Below are 23,600 nucleotides of genomic sequence, written 5' to 3'. Positions count from 1 at the left end.
CTTCCACTTAAAAAGCACTACCACATTAGATGTAGTAGACCGCTTATAAGCTGTCAATGGAAGTGAATTTGGAATTTAAAGTTTATGAGATCACATAACAATCTCAAGTTAATATTTAAATCAAATATTTCTATTAGTCGACATCTTAATACATATACAGAGTTGGGACAAAGTGACAGAATTTACGTGAATCCATAGATTGTACGGACCTCCCTCACTGTATAAGTTGATATGAAGTCCCAACTTTAATCACAAATGCTAGCTTTTGAAGTGAAAGATTGTAAATTGATTATTAAGCTGTCCATAGCTCCCTCTCCTATTTTTGATGTAGGCTTCTCAAGCATCCGTAACAAACTTGGGTCGAAGTCTCCACCCCATTACAGAGCCGGTTGGCCATGAATAAAGTCTGAAATATTTGGTGATTATTTCAAATAAATGTTTGTTTATCAAACCAACTCATAATTTCAACTTCAAACTTGAAATGTAGAATTTGAAATTCAAAGAAATAAATTTTAGAAGTATTTCAATATTTTTCAAATTTTCACTCACAAAACTTAAACTCTATAGTATATTAAGGCCATTTTATAGATAGAGAACAAAGAATATTAGAACACCGAAACACCTTCTTAACAAGAGCCTACAACTAGCAGATACTAAAAGTTTAACAAATGGAATTCCATTTGCATCATGTAGCAAAGTCATGAAATGCACTTGAGAATGTTCTCAATTTAATGGTTTGGTTCACATTATTCTTCAAATTACAACTAAAATAACCACATATGATCGCAATTCCAGATAGCAAAGTCATGAAATGCACTTGAGAATGTTCTCACTTTAATGGTTTGGTTCACACTGATCTTCAAATTACAACTGAAGTACAACCATACATGACCACTAGTCCAGAGGTACGTGGACAACACCATTTCACCAGAAGAACAAGTCACTAGAGAAAGTTAAACAGATGCATAATGATACAAAATGTCTACAAATAGCATACACAATTGAACATCTACACTAGTCTTTACCGATACAGCACAACACAGAGAGTTTACTCTTTAATCGTAACTAATAGCTGTGAAGTCGCTCGACAAAGGGTAAAATTGAGCTGTGAAGTCGCTCGACAAAGGGTAAAATTGATAGCACATGACCTTCAATCCCACCATAACCAGCACTGCAACTACACAAGGCTCAAGCGAGTAAATTAATGACGTCCAAATCTACTCCTCAAAGTGAGAAAGTGTACATGATCGCCAACAATATAGTTAACCCAACTATGAGTCGGGGTCGAATCCTAGCCAGATGATCATTTTCTTCAATCTTTTGACTTGTTTTTCACTTGGTTTCTTCCAATGATCTTCTCAACTATATAACACCTGAAATATACTATAAAATCACAATAAGTGCACTATTTTTATCACCATTATTCACAAAAGTCTAAGTAGAAAGAGATACCAACTTATCATAAATGCGGGAGAAAGATTAACATAGAACTAATACCTGAAGTCTTCCTAAGCAGAAGCCACCGAGCAATTCCCGTTGCTATATCTAGTCAAAGCTTCATCTTCATCGATTATCCAAACAAAACCAGGAGTGTCAAACCTCCGGCCCGACACTGTCCTGTATATGTAAAGTTTCTCAACGGGCAACTTTCCGGTCTCGTATCCGGATGACCCCTCTCATCTATGACTTCAACATTAAGTTCTGGCAACTTTCGACCTAGCAGCTTAGATGCTTCAAAACTTACCGAACAATTAGACATCCAAAGGGATCGCATTGTCTCCAGCTTTGCAGCATTAGCCAACAGAGCCTCGTCGCCAAAAAGGCAATCTCTAATTTCCAACTTACGGAGGCTTTCACAACTAGAGAGCACGTAGTGGAGACCCAGATCGCTATCCCCAGCAAAATCTAAGGAAAGCATCTCTAACTTCTTAGCATGGGCCCCGATGTACTCGAACACACAATCCGTAAGGAGACCGGAAACGGAAAATCGTCGCAATTCCTTGCAGTGTTGAACAATGACACCGAAACAGGAATCAAGCGGTTCTAGGGTTAAGTAATCATGAGTTCGAGGTTTGATAATACACAAACGAAATCGGATCATATTAGGACGATTCCTTGCGATAGTAACCAAGGCGGCATTAGTCATTTGGTGACAAAAGTATAAAACTGACTGAAGTTTAGGGCAGCCGGCTGAGATAGCTACAAGACCTTGCTCAGTCAAGGATACATTCGGTCCCAGAGCAAATGGATCGGAAGGAAAAACCCTAAGCTCTTGAAGTTCTTTACAAGAGTTGGCAATCTCTTCAAGACCGCTATCTTCAACGTAATCTAGCACCTGCAGTACATACATTCCAAGTAACTTAAAAAACTTATGGAAGCATCTAAATCAGAGAGATTAACATGCCAATAGTCAAGAATTAAATAACTGAAAAAACTTGTCCAGATAACTACGCAACACTAAGCTTCAATGTTAAGTTATTCTCCATATGGCTGACCAGCAAATTATTCAGAGAATTGACTTGACTTTAATCGTTTAGCTATGTTATTTCTGTATAGACAGAAGTTTATCTACACTGTTTGTTTGAGTTTTTAGCCAAAATTGGCCCTTATCTATGGGAGTATGATCTATTTTGGTCATTCAAGTATAACCTTGAGCATCTTTAGTCCCTTAAGTTTGTTAAAGTGGAGCACCATTGATCTAACTAACATAATGGATTTAAAAACTAACGGTGACCGTCAATAAAACCAAAGCGAAGATGACTTTCAAACCAACCGAAAAACCAACCAACTCAGTCCAAAGTTTTTGAAAATAAAACTGACTGAGCTCGGTCTCTTTTTTTGATTTTTTTTTTTTGCGCCAAAGCCAGAAAATAAGAAACCGAGGACAATTTTGGCTTAAAATCCTGTTTATGTATCCCTGGCAAGTTATCAGAATCAGCATAACAATGAGTAAGTTACGATTATTTTTTCTTCTCTCGGAGACTTTTGCTTTCACAACTAGACAACAGCTCAGAAGGTATATTAGGATGATAACCATGACCATTTTTTATCTATTTCATCACCAATATAGTTAATATATCGAGTTAAACTATCGAAAACACGCAAACCTTACCCATAACCGCTGCAAATTCTGGCAGTCGCTGATGAGCTTGGCAAGTTCAGGTATTTGAATGGTAGCATAGCTTAAATTCAAAGAGGTTAGTCGGGAGTGGATCGGATATATAGATGGAAAGTAGGCTGGCACGGCTTCCCAAAACCCACTCAAGCCTTTGAGTTGATTGCAGGCCGAAAAAGCTTGAGATACGTTTACAAAAACTTCGGAAACATCAGCTTGTATGTCAGCAGAGTAGGACCCGGTACCAAATTCAACCAACTGGGAAGCATGGCGAAGTAGCTTGGGCAGTTTCTCGATGGACACAGCACGATTGAGCCGAAGATTTTTTAGATGAGGCGAGTGAGCAACTAGACGTTCCAAAGCTGAAAAGCTGACTTCAGAAGCCAAACAAGCAATGTTAAGTGACACGAGCGATGTGCAGCTATCAAGAAAATGACTAAGCCAATGGCCACTTAAGTCTTCCACTTCACTTTCTCCCAAGTCAAGTTCCCTCAGATTCCTGGAGCAAATTGTGTGTTACATAAGAATACAAATCTGAAGAAGGTTAAATTTTAAGCATCGTTTGGATGTCAAAGGGGGGTTGAGGGTTGGTAACCAGGTTATGATAAGTTAAGTGATTTTGCTACTTTAGGTAGGAACAGTAGCTCCATCATTCAATTATTGACATGTATATGGTACTCCCTGGAACCCAAAGGTGTGGCCTAGCGATCAACGAAGTGGATTGAAAACCATGAGGTTCAAATCCTAGTGAAGACAAAAACAAGTACAGTTACACCCAAATGCGAAGATTACAACTGTTTTCACCAATGAGGACTAAACTACTCAGGAAAGGGTAATCTACAAAGGAAAATATAGCTATGAATACTAGTTAACCTACAAAGATTACAACTTTTTTCACCAGTAAGGACTAAAGTACTCAGAAAAGGGTAATCTTTAAAGAAAAATACAGCTAAAAATGCTAATCAAACCTACAGTTAGCAGCAAGTCCGTAAAACCAAGACTTTAAAATTCTTAAAAGCCTTAGCAACCAACTCCAATGACTCATCACAAACAACCATTCTCTTAAGTCTAATTTCCTCAAGAAATGGATATGCTTTAGCCATTTCATCAACCCATGGATAAAAAAAATGCACCCCATCCTTCAGGTACTAAATCAAAATCAGCAAAATGTGGTTTCCCTTTAATGTTTATAGATCTAATATCTGGAAATCTTTTGATCAAGATTGATGGATTAACAGCATAACAGTTTCCTATAAATACATTTTTCCTACAACAACGTTCAGCTTCATACCAAGATTTACATACTAAGGATATTGAGTTCCTGTCTTTGTCTGATGTTATGTCTGAAAATATGTGTTCTAGTACTTCTAATGGAAGTGAATTTACCATTATTGTACAATAAAGAGGGGCTAAAGTTGACATTTTGTTTTCTTTTTTTGTACAGAAAGTTCAAGAATGTGGGGTTAAAATTCAAGAATGAGGGACTAAAGTTGACATTTTTTTTTTTGTCTTTTTGTAAAGAAAGTTCAAGAAAAGGATAATCTACAATGTAAAAAATAGCTAAAAATGCTAGTCAAACCTGCAGTTAGCAGTTAGCAGTTGGCAGCAATGGCAGTAAGTCCATCAGTAGTAAAACCTTCACAAGACAGTAAAACCAAAACCTTAAAATTCTTAAAAGCCTTAACAACCAACTCCAATGACTTATCACAAACAAAATAGCAATCAACTCCAATGACTCATCACAAACAACCATTCTTTCAAGCCTAATTTCCTCAAGCCATGGATAAGCTTAAAACCACACTAGTACTTCCTCTATACAGTTAACTGCAGATGCAAAGATTTGAACTTTTTTCACCAGTAAGAACTAAAGTACTCAGACAACAATGTTGTACTAAAACTACCAATTCTTCAACCCCATAATTACAAAACAAATACAGTTAACCCCAGATGCAAAGATTAAAACTTTCCTCAACCCCATAATTACAAACAAACATAGTTAACCCCAGATGCAAAGTTTAAAACTTCCCTCAAGCCCACAAATACAAACAAGTGCAGTTAACCCCAAATCCAAAGATTAAAACTTTCCTCAACCCCTCAATTACAAACAAGTGCATTTAACTCCATATGCAAAGATTAAGACTCTTTTTCACCAATGAGGATTAAAACTTTTTTCACCATTAAGGACTAAAGTACTCAAACAACAATGCTCTAACAAGACCCAATTTGCTCAGAGAAAGATAATCTACAAAGAAAAATAGTTAATCCCAAATGCCAAGATTAAAAGTTTCCTCAACCCGTCAACTTACAAACAAATACAGTTAACCCCACATGCAAAGATTAAGACTTTTTTCACCAATGAGGACTAAAGTACTCAGAAAAGGGAAATCTACACAGAAAAATAGTTTCCTCAACCCCTCAACTTACAAACAAGTACATTTACACCCAGATGCAAAGATTACCACTTTTTTCACCATTAAGGACTACAGTACTCAGAAAAGGCTAGTCAAACCTGCAAAGATTACAACTTTTTTCACCAGTATGAAGAATCATGCCCCAATAAATTGAGGTGATTACATTTTCGTACCGCTCAAAAGAATATTAGCCAACAAAATGTATAGCCTTTGTATATTAAGTATAAATATACATATTGTATACACGAAATATATAAATAATATACACAATCAGTGTATTTGTTTTATAAGTCAGTTTTGAAAGAAAAATAAATGTTCTTCAAATCGCTGCTTACAACAATAATGTAATGTTAGTGAAGTAAATAAAATCTCTCACAAGAAATTTAAAATCAGGAAAGCCGATGGGTTTCTTCATAGTAAAAATGGTGATCAAACAATGGATTCTTGTTTTCCCTTTGGGTTTTATCAGAGAGAGGAGAGAATGGGGAATGAGATAAATGAACTAAACACTTTTTATTTATTTTTACCATTTTGGCCTTTCATGATTGAGTTAAAAGACTGCTCTACCCTTGGTCGTCCCGCACTTCACTCTTCCATGTAGTAGAAAAAATGGAAAAGGGCCAAATATACCCTTGTATTATTGGAAAAGGGCCAAATATACTATACTTTTATGTCCAAATATGCCTTTGCCGTTATATTATTGGTTCAAATATACCCCTCCTCCGTTAAGTTTATCCCAAGGTGGACATCCAATCCTATGTGGCGATACATTTGATGAGGTGGATGCCACATAGCATGCCACCCCAAACCCATTTTGTCTCTCTCCTCTATTTGTTCTTTCACCGCTAAATTTTTTTTCCCCTCTACCACCATTAACACCTTTGACGAATTTAAAACCTGACAGCAAACATTTCCATTAAATCGTTAGTAAAAAGGATTAAATTTAATAACCTCTTCGAGAATGGTCAATATGATTAGGAGTTAATTAGACAAAAATTATGCCAAAATCATGTAGATAGGTTTACTAATTATTCCTTGAGGTTGATCTCTTCCGCCGGCAGCCTTTAAAATAAGTTAATTATCAGTTTCACCCACTATTTATGCATTTCTATGATAATGATAATTTCCCAAATCCTAATTTTAAGCTTCACTTCACTATTTTAAGGGAAAATAGTTTCCTCAACCCCTCAACTTACAAGCAAGTACATTTACACCCAGATGCAAAGATTACAACTTTTTTCACCATTAAGGACTAAAGTACTCAGAAAAGGCTAGTCAAACCTGCAAAGATTACAACTTTTTTCACCGGTATGAAGAATCATGCCCCAATAAATTGAGGTGATTACATCTTCGTACCGCTCAAAAGAATATTAGCCAATAAAATGTATAGCTTTTATATATTAAGTATAAATATACATATTGTATACACGAAATATGCATATAATATGCAATCAACATATAGGTTTTGTAAGTCACTTTTGAAAGCAAAATAAACAACGAAAAAAAAGTTTAACTGAGGGCTTCAAAAAGTAAACACATGACAGGTAACTTACTGGAAGAAAAGATGAATCTTCAGCATGAAATTCCACCTGATACAATAAATAATTCCTGAGAGAATTGAAAGATTATATGCGCTCTTTGAGATTATAATACGTGCCATTTTTATTCATCAATTTGCCTTTTTATATTAACTAAAGGATTAATATATGGCACTACTGACAGTAAACTTCATATCTCTATAATATCCTAGGTATATTAAAATTCACATAGTTGCAATAAAAGAATAAAAAATTCACATAGTTGCAATAAAAGAATTAGAAAAAAAATGAAGAAATCCCAAAAAATTAAGATTTTTTTTTTACTATTTTAACCTTATTTATGGCTAAGCTATCATATCTCTACATTAAATGTTCAAATTAATTTATGTGTTAATGAAGGAGTTTGTAGTCTTCAAGAATAACTCTACCAAGGATAAAATAAGAAAAAAATAATTAATTGTTTTTTGAACTCAAAAACAACAAATAATTTGAGATAATTATTTTTAATAATCACGATAAATATTTTGGAGACGGATGGAATAGTGTTGAATAGTTTTTTGCGAAGGAAGAGATTTTTTTGACATAGATGTTTGCAGAGAGAATTTTCTAGACACTGCAGAGTATTAGCTAAGAGGTGAAATTACAAAAATGCGATTGCTGAGAATTTACAGAAATACCCTTGGTCGTCCCTTTCTTCTATCTTTCGATACTGGATGTGCCATGTGGGCCTAACATTTTGAATTTGGGTTGTACAAGACTAACGCTTTGTGCTGCACATAGTCTAGCTCATTAGTACGTATTTTTCATGTAACTTTTTTTTTTTTGGTCTAGAAGAAGGTTCATTTGCATTATCTTGTTCTTAAATTCCGTTGTTATTTAATGTATAAATAAAGGTAACTTTGGGAATAAGGATATAAGAAAAAATAATTTCAAAATGTTAACACTCAAGACTTCATTTTAGTATTGTTTTCTTTATTACCTCTTACATAGGAACAAAAAAGAACATACGTTTTGTTTATCACTTTAATGATGAAATTTTGTATAATTACAATCATTCGATGAGATAATGTAAGTACTTGCAGAACACAATTTCCACCAATAAGTAAGCTAAAACAAGAATAAAGACTTTTACAACTTATTCCTGTTTTAGGAATTTGCATCTTGAGAAAAAAAAAATTGGAGATGGTATGTACACAATGAGCATTATTCCAAAGTATGTTCAAAGAGCTGCATCTCCATTAATGCCATTGGAGAAATGGTTCTCACCAACAATACCAATCGCTCACGCACTGAAATATTCAGAATGTATGAAATTAGATCTTGTTAAGCAACGAACAACTATCCTATTTCATCAACTACAATAACATTAGACAATGATGGCAATATTTGCACTAATAAATTATATGGAAAAGGGTCAAATATACCCCTGTACTATTAGAAAAGGGTTAAATATACCTCTTGTTATATTTTGGGTCCAAATATACCTCTTTCTCTCTCCTCTGTTCTCTCCCAGATCTGTCCAGATCTGCCCACCCGCCACCCCGTCCGGCGACCATACGTCATTACTGTTCAGGTAACGCCGGCGACCAGGTAACGCCGGCCACTTTTCCGGCTAGATTTACTTTTCTTCTCTCTTTCCTTTTCTTCTTCTCCTCTTCTTCTTCTCTTCTCCTTTTTTTTTTCTTTTTAAATCTGCTCCTGGCGCTGCCAGTACGCAGCTACGCCATCACCGGCGACTTTTTCCGGCCAGCTCTCTTTTTCTCTCCTTTTTCCCTTTTTCTTTTATTTTTCGTTTCTTCTTTTTTCCCCCCTATTCTCTTCTCCCTTTCAGGTATTTGTGAACATTTTTCCGGCTGTGAACAGTACTCGGCCGTGAACAGTGTTTTTCGGTGAAACCAGGTTCAGTTCAACTGGAGTTGGTACCTCCGGTTGCCATATCAATTATTTGTCCATACAATTGTAGTTATATTTTGCTGACTTTAGATCTTTGAATAATTTATTAGTTCATACTTATTTTCGTGGCTTTGGTTAGTGATGGTAGACTAGGGTCATGTTCTCATTCGGGGACGGGGGCGAGGGTTAGGAGGGGTAAGTGGGTTAAAGGAGCCTCTAGGTTGAGAGTAGGGTCTTGGAACATTGGGACGTTAACGGGGAAGTCCATAGAGCTAGTTAAGATTCTTAAGAAGAGGAAGATTAATATAGCTTGTGTCCAAGAGACTAAATTGGTAGGTCCTAAAGCTAAAGAGGTAAACGGGTATAAGCTGTGGTTCTCTAGTAGGTCGAAGTATAGAAATGGGGTAGGCATTTTAGTAGATAGTGATTTAAGGGACCAGGTGGTAGAGGTTAGGAGAGCCACTGATAGGATGATGTCGATTAAAGTGGTCGTTGAAGGACAAACTTTGAACATTATTAGTGCATATGCGCCGCAAGCGGGCTTAGGCGACGAGGAGAAGAGGCGCTTTTGGGAGGATTTGGACGAATTAGTGGGAGGCATACCGCCTACTGAGAAGTTATTCGTGGGAGGTGATTTCAATGGGCACATCGGGCCTATTTCGGGAGGTTATGATGATGTGCATGGAGGCTTTGGCTTCGGGGACAGGAATGGAGGAGGAGTCTCACTTTTGGATTTTGCAAGAGCTTTCGGGTTGGTGATAGCCAATTCGAGTTTCCCAAAGAAGGAGGAGCACTTGGTAACCTTCCGTAGTTCAGTGGCTAAGACCCAAATAGACTTTTTACTCCTTAGGAAGGACGATAAAGGTCTGTGCAAAGACTGTAAGGTCATTCCGAGCGACTATCTTACAACCCGACATAAGCTCTTGGTGATGGATCTAGGGATCAAGATGACGAGGAAGAAGAGGGTCGTGGATGAACGACCTAGGATCAGATGGGGGAGCTTGACCACGACTAGTGCCGTGGAGATGGGAGAGAAATTGAAGGTTGTGGGGGCCTGGGATAGTAGTGGGGATGCGACAAGTATGTGGGATAGGACGGCTAGTTGTATTAGGGCGGTAGCAAGGAAAGTGTTGGGGGTCTCGACAGGTAGTCGTGGCCAGCATCGAGGGGACTGGTGGTGGAATGGAGAAGTTCAAGGGAAGGTGGTGTCACGCCCCGAACCATGGCCTGGACGTAACACGGCACTCGGTGCCTGACTGCATATGACCGAGCGAACCACATGGCTTGCTGAATCATCATAATACATAACATAAGCGGAATATAACATGAATGCATAATGAGCCTTTATAAAACATGGTAAGTCGTAATACTTAATAAAGTACTTGTTTAAACATGAGTAAGCCAAAATGGCTATACGACTCCTAATGTCTGACATGACATGACTAACTTGTCTAGTCTATGAAACCTCTACCATAAGTCTGACTGGAAAACATACTTACTGGGACAAGGCCCCCAGCATACCTTTAGATGCAAAACTAAATAAAAGAGTACATTGTCTAAACCCCGAATGAGATGGGGCTCACCAATAAGCTGGTACGTGCAAATCCTAATGATCAGAAGCGTCGTCCTGTAGATCCGCACCTGCATCGTGAAATACAGGCCCCCGGGCAATAAAAGGGGACGTCAGCACATTGAATGTACTGGTATGTAAAGCAACTGAAAGAAACAACATGGGACATGGAATAACATAATAAGAACTGAAACTGAAAACTTGGACATTAACATGAGCATGAGCATGAGTACATATATATATAACATGAGTAAAACATAATAAGTAGGGAGAGCATTTCATAAACCGACACATGATATCACCACGTGGATACGTGGAGTCTGGTACCTCGCCGGACCAGCTGAGCCCCTATACCTTGCCAGGGTATAAGGTAGTAAAGTACCTGATGGAACCATTCAGTGTAAAATTAAGGTATCGTCCTAACTAGGCGGAGCGATCCTTGTCCTATGGTGGCTACATAGTTTCAGGCTATCTGAGCCTTCTCGGTAATGCGTGCAACTCCCAAAAACATGAACATAATATAGTTGGCTAAGAAGCCATGACTTTCGTGAATTTACTTGTACTTGTCTTGAAAATCATGAATTCACGAAATAACTTGTAAACATGGTTTCATGAAATAGCTTGTAAACATGTTCTTGATTTATGAGTAATACAATAGTTCATAATCATATATTTGTAGTTAACTTGAAAGCATGTTTATAACTTGCAAAATAACTCATGCAGTTTCATATGAACATAATGAGAACACATGAGGAAGAATTCATGATTCGTGGATTAAGCTAGGATCCCTAATGTCTGTAATGGAAGATTAGGAAATACAATAACGAACATAGATACGGAATTCGTATACATACATACATAATTACGGGCTACCAATATGTTGGATTTAATGCCCTAGGATTTGAACTTCATAGATTTTTTTTTTACGAAACGGATCATGGGGAAGAACGTAGAGATTCCCACATGTGAATGGAAGTTCTACATACCTTAACTTTCCGCTTTTGAGCGTATCACATGTCCTTCAACCCCTTCAACTTCAATCTATAGTAATACAAGTCATAGGGATTCTATATTAGCAACCATATCCATGTTTTGTTCATCTAAGCATTTTATCAAACACTTAGTAGGCATGAAGCTTATAACCCTCATTAATGGTGTTTTCTTCACCAAATCCCCATCCTTTTACTTCTAGATAATTCTACAATCTCCATTAGATGTAATTAACATCATTTTTCATCAACCATATGAATACAACAATCCCAAGTCAACAATCCAACAATTCTAGCATAATTCATATAATCATCTTCAACAAACCCAATTATTATTCTCCCAAGAATTCATCAATTCACAACTATAAGTGATTAGGGAATAGAAATATTACCTTTTGGGTAGTCACCACGAAATCAACACCCCCAAGTCCGATCTTTAGCTTAAAATGACGACAACAACTTACACTTTATCCTTCACGAACTTTGCGATTTGAGGCCTTAAAATTTGTTGATTTTCTACTTCTTCTCTCTAGATCTCCTCTCTCTATTTTTCTCTCTCTAAAAATCTGAAAATGTGGGAAATGGGAGCTGCTAGGGTTCACATTTTCTTTATATACCAAGGGGAAAATGGGTTGACCCAACTTGAAAACGGGTCAGGACCTATCTGTCTTAAAACGCCCATATCTCCCTATCCCGATGTCGTCTGTGAACCCACAACATATGGTTGGAAAGGTATTTCAATTATCTACAACTTTCATTCTTTAAGTTTTCCCAAATTCCCAAGTTATGATAGGGTTATGGCCTCCCGAAGTCAGGTGACCCGAAACGTACTTACGGACCAAGATACGGTCACTGTTACGGTCCCGTAACACAAGGTACGGACCGTAACTTGGTACCGTACCTTGGTGAAAATTTCCAGTGAGGTTCTGGAAATTTTTGGGACGTTACGGTCCACTGTTACGGCCCGTAACACGTGTTACGGTCCGTAACGTCACTGTTACGCTGGCAGAATTTCCAGCGAACAGTCTTCAGTAAAATGGGCATAACTCTTTGCACAGATGTCCGTTTGACCCCCATAATATACCGTTGGAAATATATTTCAAAGGGATACAACTTTCATCAAGGAAGTTTTCCAAAATTCCCAACGGATTTACACGAAACTCGACTGGAAGTCAGACGTGTCAAAAACTTAGCTGATTCTAGAGGATTTCAAGTATCTTACTATTAGCCATATTGAGACGATCATATCTCCTTGGTCCGATCTCTGATTGGCTTGGTCATTATATCGTTAGAAAGGTATTTCTACATACTACAACTTCATTGATAGTACCTTCCCAAATTCCAAACCGATCAAGGAGTTATCGCTGCCCGAAATAGGCCTATCACCCATTTTCACAAAATGTTCAAACCTTCAATGTTTTCACTAGAACTCTAATGATATGAGCTTAGACTCAGTTCCAAGATGCGGGGTGTTACAGGTGGAAGCAAAGAAGGTGGCGTATGGAAAGTTGATAGAAATCAAGGATGAGGTGGAGCAGTGGACGAATAGGGAACTTTATAAGATGGCGAGGAAGGAGGCGAAGTTGGCGGTTTCGACGGCAAAAACGGCAGCTTTTGAACGTCTTTATGCTGAACTAGAAGAGAAAGGAGGGGATAAAAAATTGTTCAAGCTAGCCAAGGCGAGGGAGAGAAAGGCACGTGATATGGTTCAAGTGAAGTGCATCAAGGACGAGCATGGCAAAGTATTGGTAGAGGAGACTCTCATTAGACGGAGATGGCAGTCATACTTCTCCAAACTCTTAAATGAAGAAGGGGACAGAGACATTGTGTTAGGAGATTTAGAACATACAAGAAGGCATCAAGATTTTGGGTATTGCAGGAGTATTAAGGTTGAGGAGGTTAAGGGTGCTGTTCGTAGGATGCGCAAGGGAAGAGCGACTGGACCTGACGAGATTCCTGGGGAATTTTGGAAGAGTGCGGGCCCGGTAGGTTTGAAGTGGCTGACTAGGTTGTTTAATGTCATCTTTAAGACGGCAATGATGCCTGAAGAATGGAGGTCGAGTGTAATGATACCTCTATACAAGAACAAGGGAGATATCCAGAGCTGCAACAACTATAGAGGTATTAAGCTGCTAAGCCATACTATGAAAGTGTGGGAAAGGGTAGTAGAGATGAGAGTAAGAAAAGGCGTGTCTATTTCAGAGAATCAGTTCGGATTCATGCCGGGACGCTCAACTACAGAAGCCATCCATCTTGTGAGGAGACTGGTGGAGCAGTATAGGGAGAGGAAGAGGGACTTACACATGGTATTCATCGACCTAGAAAAGGCCTACGACAAAGTTCCAAGAGAGATCCTATGGAGATGCTTGGAGGCTAAAGGTGTACCTGTGGCGTACATTAGGGTGATCAAGGACATGTATGAGGGAGCCAAAACCAGGGTAAGGACAATAGGAGGAGACTCAGAGCACTTTCCAGTTGTGATGGGGTTGCATCAAGGATCAGCTCTTAGTCCGTTCTTATTTGCCTTGGTGATGGATGGATTGACGCGACAAATTCAAGGTGAGGTGCCATGGTGTATGCTTTTCGCGGATGACATAGTCCTGATCGATGAGACTCGTAGCGGAGTTAACGCTAAGCTGGAGGATTGGAAACAAACTCTAGAGTCTAAAGGGTTTAAGCTGAGTAGGACCAAGACAGAGTACTTAGAGTGTAAGTTTAGTGAAGCACCTCAGGAGGCTGGCTTGGAAGTGAGGCTTGGTACCCAAGCCATCCAGAAGAAAAGTAGTTTCAAGTATCTTGGATCTATTATGCAAGGCAGCGGGGAGATTGACGATGAGGTCACACATCCTATTGGGGCAGGGTGGATGAAATGGAGGCTTGCTTCCGGAGTGCTATGTGACAAGAAAGTGCCACAACAACTTAAGGGCAAGTTCTACAAAGTGGTGGTTAGACCGACTATGTTGTATGGGGCGGAGTGTTGGCCAGTTAAGATTTCTCACGTTCAAAAGATGAAAGTTGCCGAGATGAGAATGTTGAGATGGATGTGTGGCCACACCAGGAGTGACAGGATTAGGAATGAGGATATTCGGGATAAGGTGGGAGTGGCCTCGGTGGAAGACAAGATGCGAGAAGCGAGATTGAGATGGTTTGGGCATGTGAAGAGGAGAGACACGGATGCCCCAGTACGGAGGTGTGAGAGGTTGGCCATGGATGGTTTCAGACGAGGTAGGGGTAGGCCAAAGAAGTATTGGGGAGAGGTAATTAGACACGACATGGCGCAGTTACAGCTTACCGAGGACATGACCTTAGATAGGAGGGTTTGGAGGACCCACATTAGGGTAGAAGGCTAGTAGATAGTCTCATTATCCTGTTTTATTAGTAGTCGCATTATCATAGTATAATTTTCTGTGCTCTGATTTATGCTATTATCTGTTATTTCCTGTGCTTTGATTATTCTATGTTATCTGTTTCACTTGCGCTACTTCATTTCCATATCACTTTGAATCTCTTAGCCTTATCTGACCTCTTTTTATGTGTTTATTGAGCCGAGGGTCTCTCGGAAACAGCCGTCCTACCTTGGTAGGAGTAAGGTCTGCGTACACTATACCCTTCTCAGACCCCACGTTGTGGGATTTTACTGGGTTGTTGTTGTTGTTGTTGTTGTTGTTGTATTATGCTTTGAGTCCAAATATACCCCTCTGTTATACTTTGGGTTCAAATATATCCCTCTTCCGTTAAAATTGTTCAAGATGGACATGAGATCTGACGTGGCGCTGACAACTCGGTGAGGTGGACACCACATGGCATGCCACCTCACCACTCTACCCATTTCTCCCTCTCTTCCCCTTCTTCATCCATCACCACCATCTCCCCCTTCACAACCTTTGCCACCATTAGCACCACTACACCACCATCTCCACCTTTCCTAAATTTTCTCATTAATCTCTCTATTTCATGTATCTAATTAAATTAATTAATTATTTAACCCTTATTCATTTCCCCAACTTTCCAAACTCAGGCGTTTCAATCAGAAAATTAGAAATATTTTCCTGGATAGCAAACACACCATAAGTACAAAGGTCAGTATACAGTAGCTAATTAATGATCAAATGAACAGAACATTTTGTCCTCAGAAAACTAGTCAAATATGTAAAGGGCACATTTTCTAGGACACTGGCTTTCGCTTTTTGTTGTCAATAAAGTAATTCTGGCTCTATTTTCTACTTTTTTAAGTTCTTAATCCCATGCGGTTCTAAACTAATAGTATTAAACATAAAGTATAAGTAAGACATATCCTCGCTTATATAGAATTTTAAAAACTACATAATGTATATCTAGACTGGATTAAAAAATTGTTTTCATGAGTACAGATTAAAATTTTCAAAGTAACAAACCACTTTGATCAGCTGTAGCACTTCAAATTGAACTGTACCATCAATATTCTATTTGCTTTCATTATTTGGGTTTAATCACTGAGTTTAAAATAATCAATTAATCTAAATAATATTATAATGGCGCTAATGGTGGCAAAGGTTGTGAAGGGGAGGAGATGATAGTGATAGAAGAAGAAGGGAAGAGTGGTGAGGTGGCATGTCATGTGCTGTTCACCTCACCGAGTTATCAGCGCCATGTCAGATCTCATATCTACCTTGAGCAATTTTAAAGAAAGAGGGGTATATTTGAACTCAAAGTATAACAGAGAAGTATATTTAAATCCAAAGTATAACGGGGAGGATATATTTAAACCCAAAGTGCAACGAAAGGTATATTTAACACTTTTCTAAAGTACAAGGGCATATTTAGCCCTTTTCTAATTATCCTTTTCTAATAGTACATGGGTATATTTGACCCTTTTTCGTAAATTATAAGGCTGGTAATACTTCAAAAAATTGTCAAAAGTCCAATGGTTTATCCCACTCACTCACTACTCTAGCATTCTCAACAAAATCTTAATTCTCGTGACAAGTGATGCCTTTATAGCTTAAAAGAAATTTAAATTTTCAAGAATATAGTTTCGTCTTGAAAAAATGAAAAGCAATGGATAAAGGTGAAACCACTGTTATAAATGAAGAACTAGAGCAAAAATTCTTACAACAGCGGTTCAGTATTAAGCTGGTTGAACATTTCTCTTTCAACTTTCAACAATCAGTTTAACAATAAGTTGCTCAGACATTCACACTTCAGTATCCACATTCAAATTTTATCAAACATACAATAAGGAGGCAATCAATTCTTATCATATAGAAATTGAGAAGGCAATATAGAAAATCTCCCTGTAAAGCACATACAGTTGTTGCTATCCTTAAAGTATTCATCGTTTATCCTGTACTACATTATCAAGAATCAATACTGCATTTAGTAGTCAGATCACATTACAAACTACAAAGATTGAAATGTTCTCGGGTGTCGGATCTGCCAGAGTAAAGCACTCAAACTACAAATGATAAAATCTCAACCAAGACCAAAGTTACATTACTTAAAACCATAATGATGAAATCTCAAAAGGTCCAAATTTAAGTAACTATACTTCAAGTGCCTTTTCCTTTCCTCCCTGACACGCCTCTACGCGTAACTTACCAAAACAAAGATCGCAGTTTGCCAAACCAACAACCGCCTGTAAATTAGTTCGGAGATACAAACCAAAGTAAAGTTAGTTATCAAGTAAGTCATTGTTCATAGAAAGCAAACTGTAACCCTTATTAGGTGTTTACCTCTTCTTTAGGCTGACAACAATAGATAACTTTTGCATCATCATTGAGGCAACTTTTACCAGCATGGATTTGAAAAGTCTCGATAGGAGTACCAAGAGTGAGATTTAAGACTTTCACAGTCATCCAATATTCAAAGTAATCTGTCACCGTACAATTCACTTTCTCAATCTTTAGAACCTTGAACTTGAAAACCTGCAAGGAGAGTCACTAATTATCACTTGTAGAGGAAACCAAGCCACAAAGAAACTAAAGACTGGAGCATACATTCCACTCTTTCTCATTATATTCCTGGATAGCGCCGTTAGACAGTTCCATGAATAACTCAGCATGCTTATTGAAATCATATAGTGATATTCCAGCACCAAAAGCCGGACCGGGATGGACATCAACATCAAAACACTGTCAAACAAGCCAACAGGGATGAAAACTATACAAATTGAAAGAAAGAGAGAGATCATAATGGAACATCGGATTCGAGCTCACAGAGCAGTCAATTATTTTAAGGGAGAAAGGGGCCAACACGGGGATTGAAGGTTTAATGCCAACCAAAACAATTCCCAGGTAGACACAGGATCCTCCAGTATACATATACATTCTAACAATTGGAATACCCCAAGTAAGAGAAAGGCCCAAAATAGTCCATTATAAACGTAAACATAGTGGACTATTACTGCTCCATGTGAAAGAATATGAACCAAAGATAATGGACTATTTTGGTAATTGATATTCATGGACAATGGGAACTTATTAAGATCTCCTTTGTTCGTATCAGAGATTGCAGTTTAGGAACAGAATTAGTGAAATAGGTTGGTTCAACTTTGATAAGATTTGACTTAACATGATATTAATATTGCCCATAAAGGATTAGCAACGAAATGTATACAGAGTTAGCAATTAATAGATAGATATATGAAGCTAGGAAACAAAAAAGAAAAGGAAGCATGAAACTTTTATACATAACATTAGACAAAAAACTCATTCAATCAAGAGAAAATTTAATCAACCAAGGAGTGAATGATAGCAAATAAAACCTACTATTATTTTATGAACTTCCTAAATTAGCAAGAAATAAGTATAAGACAAAACGCTTCCACCAGAAATAAAATGAAGCATAAAGCTCATATTAACAAATAAGCATCATCTTTACCCATCCATTCCTAATGAGTAATGAGTTCTATGTCTTGAACTACTGCGTGACTGTAGCATCATGCGACGTGTTGGCAAATCCTTCTTGCTAAGAGATTCTATGCACATAGATAATGGCACCAGTTTGCAAAGCCAACTGCACATGCCCACCTCAATCTGTGGGAATGTCCATAAGAAAATGAAATTGAAGAGACAAAATTCTTTAACCATACTAAATAAGCAAGTTGTTCTATCAAACCGGTTAGATGTCATAAGCTTCTTAAATCTTAACTACCAGCCTGCTATTTTGTCCTGCTATTCTTGATTTGATCATTTGAAGTGATTAATCCCACCAAAACAAAAACAAAAAACTGACAGCATTTGTTAGGAAAGTACACAGCTTAGAAAAACTACATTAAAATAGCATTTATTTATTGTAAAAAGGAAAAAGAATACCTTTTCGATTTTGTATGCTACTTTTAAATTCCTTGAATGTTCAGAGTTGTACCATAAAATTGGTTTATTTGAGAACCTTTTTAGAAACAACCAAGTTCGCTATGTTTCACGCCTCTAGCCTCATTGAACTCTTTCAATAAACCAGGTATATATATGGTTAATTTTTATATATACGGTTAATTTTTATATATACTTGATACTTTTTATGCCTTTTTGCTTAATGGGTAGTTTTTTTTTTTTGGTCAATTACTTGATGTGTAGGCCTTTCATGTTTTCTTGTTCCATTTTTGTTTGTCAGTGTGCAGCCCTGTGTAGAATGTAAATATGCTTGGTTTTAAAGATTCAATTTGTTTTTTTTGGGAACCTTTTATGTAGTTGGGATTTTTATATTCTTGTCAGGGCTAATTAAAGGAAATTGCACAGGAAGAAAGATTCAATGGGTCAAAGATCTCACCTGTAGTTCCAAGAGAACTTCAGTCGAGCACGGGGCCAACATTTTGGGTTCTCATTACTGCGAAAAGCAAGAAGCATAACAAAATAGTCGCATTAGTTGAGTCTAAGAAAGGCACATCTTCCTCAGTGCTTGGATTCTTTTTTACTGCAAGAAAGTGTAGCGGAGTATTAAATATTGAACTAACGACTTGTATTAAAGATTGAACTATGAAAATTTTCAGCTAGAATCACATATGAAAATGGCCTATTAGGATTAAGACACGAATTTATTACATATATAGAGAGCATTTTAACCCCAACCAGCATATCATGGAGGCACATCGTAACCATGGCAATGTCATACTCCCCCAAACCTTGTACACAGGTTTGTAGCCTTTGGTATAATTGTTCATCTTTTCAAGTGTATGGTGAAGCAAACCAGCAGTATCGTATAAAAGGCATGCTACAATAGCATTGACATTATGTAATTTTCCATGCCCTATTGCTTGGCCAAATTCTACTGAATGCATCAACAGCGACCTGCAGAGAGAGAGATAGAGAGAGAGATAGGGGGAGATTACATGAACGAAAATTAGATGGAAAAACAAAAATACAAAATATCCTTGAAGCAGATATAATATTCCAGACTACTGTGGTAGCTTCTTGGACCTGAAATTGAGCTCGACAACGGAAATGCCAAAAGAACCAGAAATTTAGAGATCTTTGACATTAATAGATGGAGCTGTAAAAGAATTAATAAATTCCTCAGCTTTCATAACCAACAAATATAAAAAGAGCAAAATTCAACAAATTGAGTTCATTCTTTACCTGATTTCTACTTAAAATATTTCTTTATTTTCCGATTCCTTTCGATACAGATTCCTGCATTTCAAGAATAACCAAATAATATAACTTTCCTTTTGAGGACAAAGTAAATGATTGAACTTGAACTACACAGGCTAAAATAGTACTTAGGCTCAAAATCCACATCATATTGCCAAGAGTTTAAGTTACATATACTAATTGCGTAAGGAATATTTACACCAAGTCTCATTTACCTGTTATAGAAGTAATTTTTCTTATCTTCAAGATCACATCCACAATTAAAGGAGGCATACCTGTAGTATATCCTTTGGCTGACCTGACAATGCAAAAAAAATTGTTTATACTAACGGTGTATATCTATATCAACGGAGCTGAAAAAGAATTAATAAAGCTTTTTATAAACAACAATGGAAAGAGGAAACTTTTAATAGATTGTTTTCATTCTTTATCTGAGTTCTGCTCAAATGTTGCTTTCAATTCAGAAACCTACATTTCAAGAAAAACCAAATGGTAGAAATTGAATTACACACATAGTACTGTATTTCAATTTTTCTTGCTCAATGGAAATAACTTACACTACAAAAAAAAAAACTGTGCCAAACAACAAGAAGAAAGCAACTGAATTGAAGAAGATTGCAAGGGCTACACTTGGAACCAATTAAAGACAAACCATTAGCTAGGAAAATGAAAAGCAAAGGACTATTGTGAAAGCCATAACAATTGAAAGATCATTTTTTTTTCATTTCTTGGTAATTGTTTGATCAAAAGCAAAATGAGGAAAAGATGGTCGTAATCCCAGGGGTAAAATCCTTAGGGGTCGTTTGGTACACGGACTAGATTATCCTGGGATAAAATAATCCTAAGGTTAGTGGGATAGGGTGGGATATCCCATCCTTAAGATTGTGCTTCATTTTATAAGCTGTTTGGTAGAAGGTATAAATTTATCCCATACCTTCTACCAAACATGGTACAAAAGATTAGTGCTAGGATATCCCAGCTTATACCATGCACCAAACGACCCCTTAAGGTTCAACCTATATTCTTGAACATATCAAATGGATAAGAAAAATAATTGAAACAAACAATTATACGACATGCACTATCAAGTGAGAAATTTAACTGGAGAAGTGTCACTTACAAGTGATGTTATGCCTTTGAAGCCGAAAAACTGTTGCAGGCTCAAATGAGTGTCGCTCTACTGGGATGAACTTCTACCATGTTCTCCTTTCTTGAGATACTTAAGTGCTTCATCGCACACCTCGAATGTATCAGCATATACTCAAATATCTGATACTGCAGAAGCCAATCATGAACAAGCCAAATAATACTGCATAACTACATAATACTGCAAAATTAATTATAAGCTTCGCGTGAAAGAAAAGCAAGTAACTTCAAATTCTGTCGTATGATAGAACTTGAACTACACACATAGTACTTTAGTTAGGCTTTCACGTTCAAAGACCTAAGTGAATGCCGTAAAACGTTAATACGACATCAACAAACTTCACAATGCCAATTCCAATGAAAATCAAATAAGTCGCACCTTCAATCATCTATTTTCCGTATAACAGGATAAGGTTAAGTTATTTCGGTAAATTACACCTGTGCATATCGACACCCATTTTTTGATTTTAAGACAAACACAAATGTGCATTATACATATTTTCAGCCATCTGCAGAGTCAGATTGCCCAATCATGCAAAATAATCAAATCCCCTTGCAGTAGTCTTTTACTATAGTTCAAAAAATCTTTTAATAGTCTCAATCTCTTACCTCCATGCTGCATCGTCAAAATCTTCTTCCATAAACACCTTAAGCATATATAATCTGCTGAAAGGAAATTGCACATAGAATTGTGCATGCAAATTAAGTCTTACCCATCACCTAGTACCAAATACCAAACGTTTTACGACAGAGAGTGAGAAAACTACATCTTTCTAATGCAGATATGCGATGTCATCAAATGATAAATTCCCTTAATTTTCCTAGTAAATTTTGGTAATGAATGAGAAGCTAAAGGCAAGTGCAGATAAAGAACTACTAAACACATCTATTGTCTGTAAACAAAATTACACCAGGTAGCTTTCTGCTTTATTTACTCCTTTGTCTTGGAGTGGGAGATATACCTACAGTCTGTGGATTGGAATCCAAGATTCTTTTGATCAGTTTCTTTGCATTAGAGGAAAACCACAGTGGACATGTAAATTCAGCTTAATGTATCTGCAATCAAATCAATTCCTCATTCTTGGACTTTTCTCTGTCAAGAGAAATACTCCTATATAATACAGAGTGCATTTTGGAATGACCAGAAATAAATGAGGACACCTTAAGGCAGATAGCCAGAACGATTCCCATCATATATTGCTAACAAAAATTTATGAACTATAAACTAAGAAAAAAAAACTGAAATTTAAGAAAAGATTACCATTGTTCGATTGCTTTTTAACCTCTAGAAAGGTCCTCAAATACCAGAGAAAAGCCATGAAGCTGCTGGTATAGGGGTTTGTCGATGCCAACTGCCAGGAATTGAGTTTTGCTTGCAAGAAAGTTCCTTTACACTTTCTTTCTGATAAGAAAACCGGGAGAGAAAGCAATCTGAGAAAAGGGAAAGATGGCGACAGAACATTACGAAGGAAAGGATGCTTCTAGAATCATGTCAGGCAAGCAATGAAGGATTTTTTATGATACCAGTAATCTAAGTTTCCATAGATTGAAAAAAAATAGAGAAATATAGGAGGAAAATATAGCTTTGAAACTCTTCGATACAAAGACTGATTAACCTTTGAAAGTATGAAGAGTAACAGGTAAGAGCAAAAGATGAAAGCCAACGAAATGTAGAGGTTGACAACTTCCAGTACTACATGAAAAGTAACTACTTGATTCAACTATATGTAGTAACACAGAACTGAAGACATAGTAAAATCATAGACGGTTAAGTATATCAACCTCTTGCACGTGATAATTAAAAGCAGAAGCTAGATAAACATTATACTGTTAAACTGAATCTTTCCACTACCCCAACTGCAAGAAAACTCTTCCTTCACATAAATAAATCCACATAAACTTTCATAATTTAATTTTAAAAAATAAAAGGGGTACTTTCGCCCTTCAAGAACTGATTCCCCCAATATCTGAGTTGTCAAACATATTTATTTAACATAGGTGGAGCCACATAGAATTACAAGTGAGAGGAGTCCATGTGTGCGGAGCGAAATCACTTTTAGAATTGAGCGAAATGACGGTTCTGCCCTTGGTCATCCCAAGTATGGCTCTTCTGTATAGTAGAAATATATATTCCTAGTAGAAATAGAAACAAAGTAACTTGTGAAGGATCTAATTTCCTATTGCAGCTGTAATTGCATTCATATTGGATTTTAATCAATTGCGAAAATTATTTATACGTCTCTTCTCTTGAACAAATTTAATTGAACAAAAGAATACATCATAAAGGACAAATTAGTTAAATCATATTTTCTTATATTAATCATACTTAAGTTAAAAAATTATTTCAAAAGAAATTAAAATAAGAGATGCA

The 23,600-nt window shown here is 37.0% G+C and overlaps 2 protein-coding genes and 1 pseudogene across 11 annotated transcripts in view; 1 reads left to right on the top strand and 2 right to left on the bottom strand.

Annotated features, from left to right (window-relative positions):
* Positions 1-23,600, top strand: part of LOC132605617 (putative late blight resistance protein homolog R1A-3) — a 63,521-nt gene that overhangs the window by 23,466 nt on the left and 16,455 nt on the right. The window lies entirely within an intron of this gene.
* LOC132605622 (protein TRANSPORT INHIBITOR RESPONSE 1-like) lies at positions 781-5,894 on the bottom strand (annotated as a pseudogene).
* On the bottom strand, positions 16,734-23,243 carry LOC132605615 (uncharacterized). Of its 8 annotated transcripts, XR_009569243.1 has the most exons (11): positions 23,012-23,243; positions 22,491-22,660; positions 21,204-21,358; positions 20,299-20,381; positions 20,069-20,122; positions 19,535-19,780; positions 19,263-19,406; positions 18,375-18,529; positions 17,492-17,626; positions 17,228-17,419; positions 16,734-17,130 (listed from the first exon to the last, which is right to left on the bottom strand). XR_009569243.1 is itself a non-coding variant. In XM_060318773.1 (9 exons), exons 6-9 carry the CDS (start codon positions 19,302-19,304, stop codon positions 17,038-17,040), a joined length of 462 nt encoding a protein of 153 aa, XP_060174756.1. In that variant the 5' UTR covers positions 19,305-19,406; positions 19,822-19,920; positions 20,069-20,122; positions 20,299-20,381; positions 21,204-21,358; positions 21,839-22,182; the 3' UTR covers positions 16,734-17,037. The 8 variants fall into 8 exon arrangements, 5 of the variants coding, with proteins under 5 accessions (XP_060174756.1, XP_060174754.1, XP_060174752.1 ...); XR_009569241.1 differs by lacking the exons at positions 22,491-22,660; positions 23,012-23,243 and adding an exon at positions 21,839-22,184; XM_060318773.1 differs by lacking the exons at positions 18,375-18,529; positions 19,535-19,780; positions 22,491-22,660; positions 23,012-23,243 and adding exons at positions 19,822-19,920; positions 21,839-22,182.

The sequence above is a fragment of the Lycium barbarum genome, chromosome 8, assembly GCF_019175385.1.
Source record: "Lycium barbarum isolate Lr01 chromosome 8, ASM1917538v2, whole genome shotgun sequence".
Classification (NCBI taxonomy): Eukaryota; Viridiplantae; Streptophyta; class Magnoliopsida; order Solanales; family Solanaceae; genus Lycium; species Lycium barbarum.
Note: the sequence above shows the minus strand (reverse complement) of the source record. Positions and strands in the feature narration are given on the sequence as shown.

What these genes read in the sequence shown, in the direction of transcription:
- LOC132605615 (XM_060318773.1), bottom strand. Translation starts at nt 19,304, where the DNA reads ATGTTGGCCCCGTGCTCGACTGAAGTTCTCTTGGAACTACAG. An exon ending in AAGTTCTCTTGGAACTACAG is followed by an intron (nt 17,627 to 19,262) that starts GTGAGATCTTTG and finishes CTTGTTTGACAG; the next exon opens with TGTTTTGATGTTGATGTCCA. An exon ending in GTTGTCAGCCTAAAGAAGAG is followed by an intron (nt 17,131 to 17,227) that starts GTAAACACCTAA and finishes ACTAATTTACAG; the next exon opens with GCGGTTGTTGGTTTGGCAAA.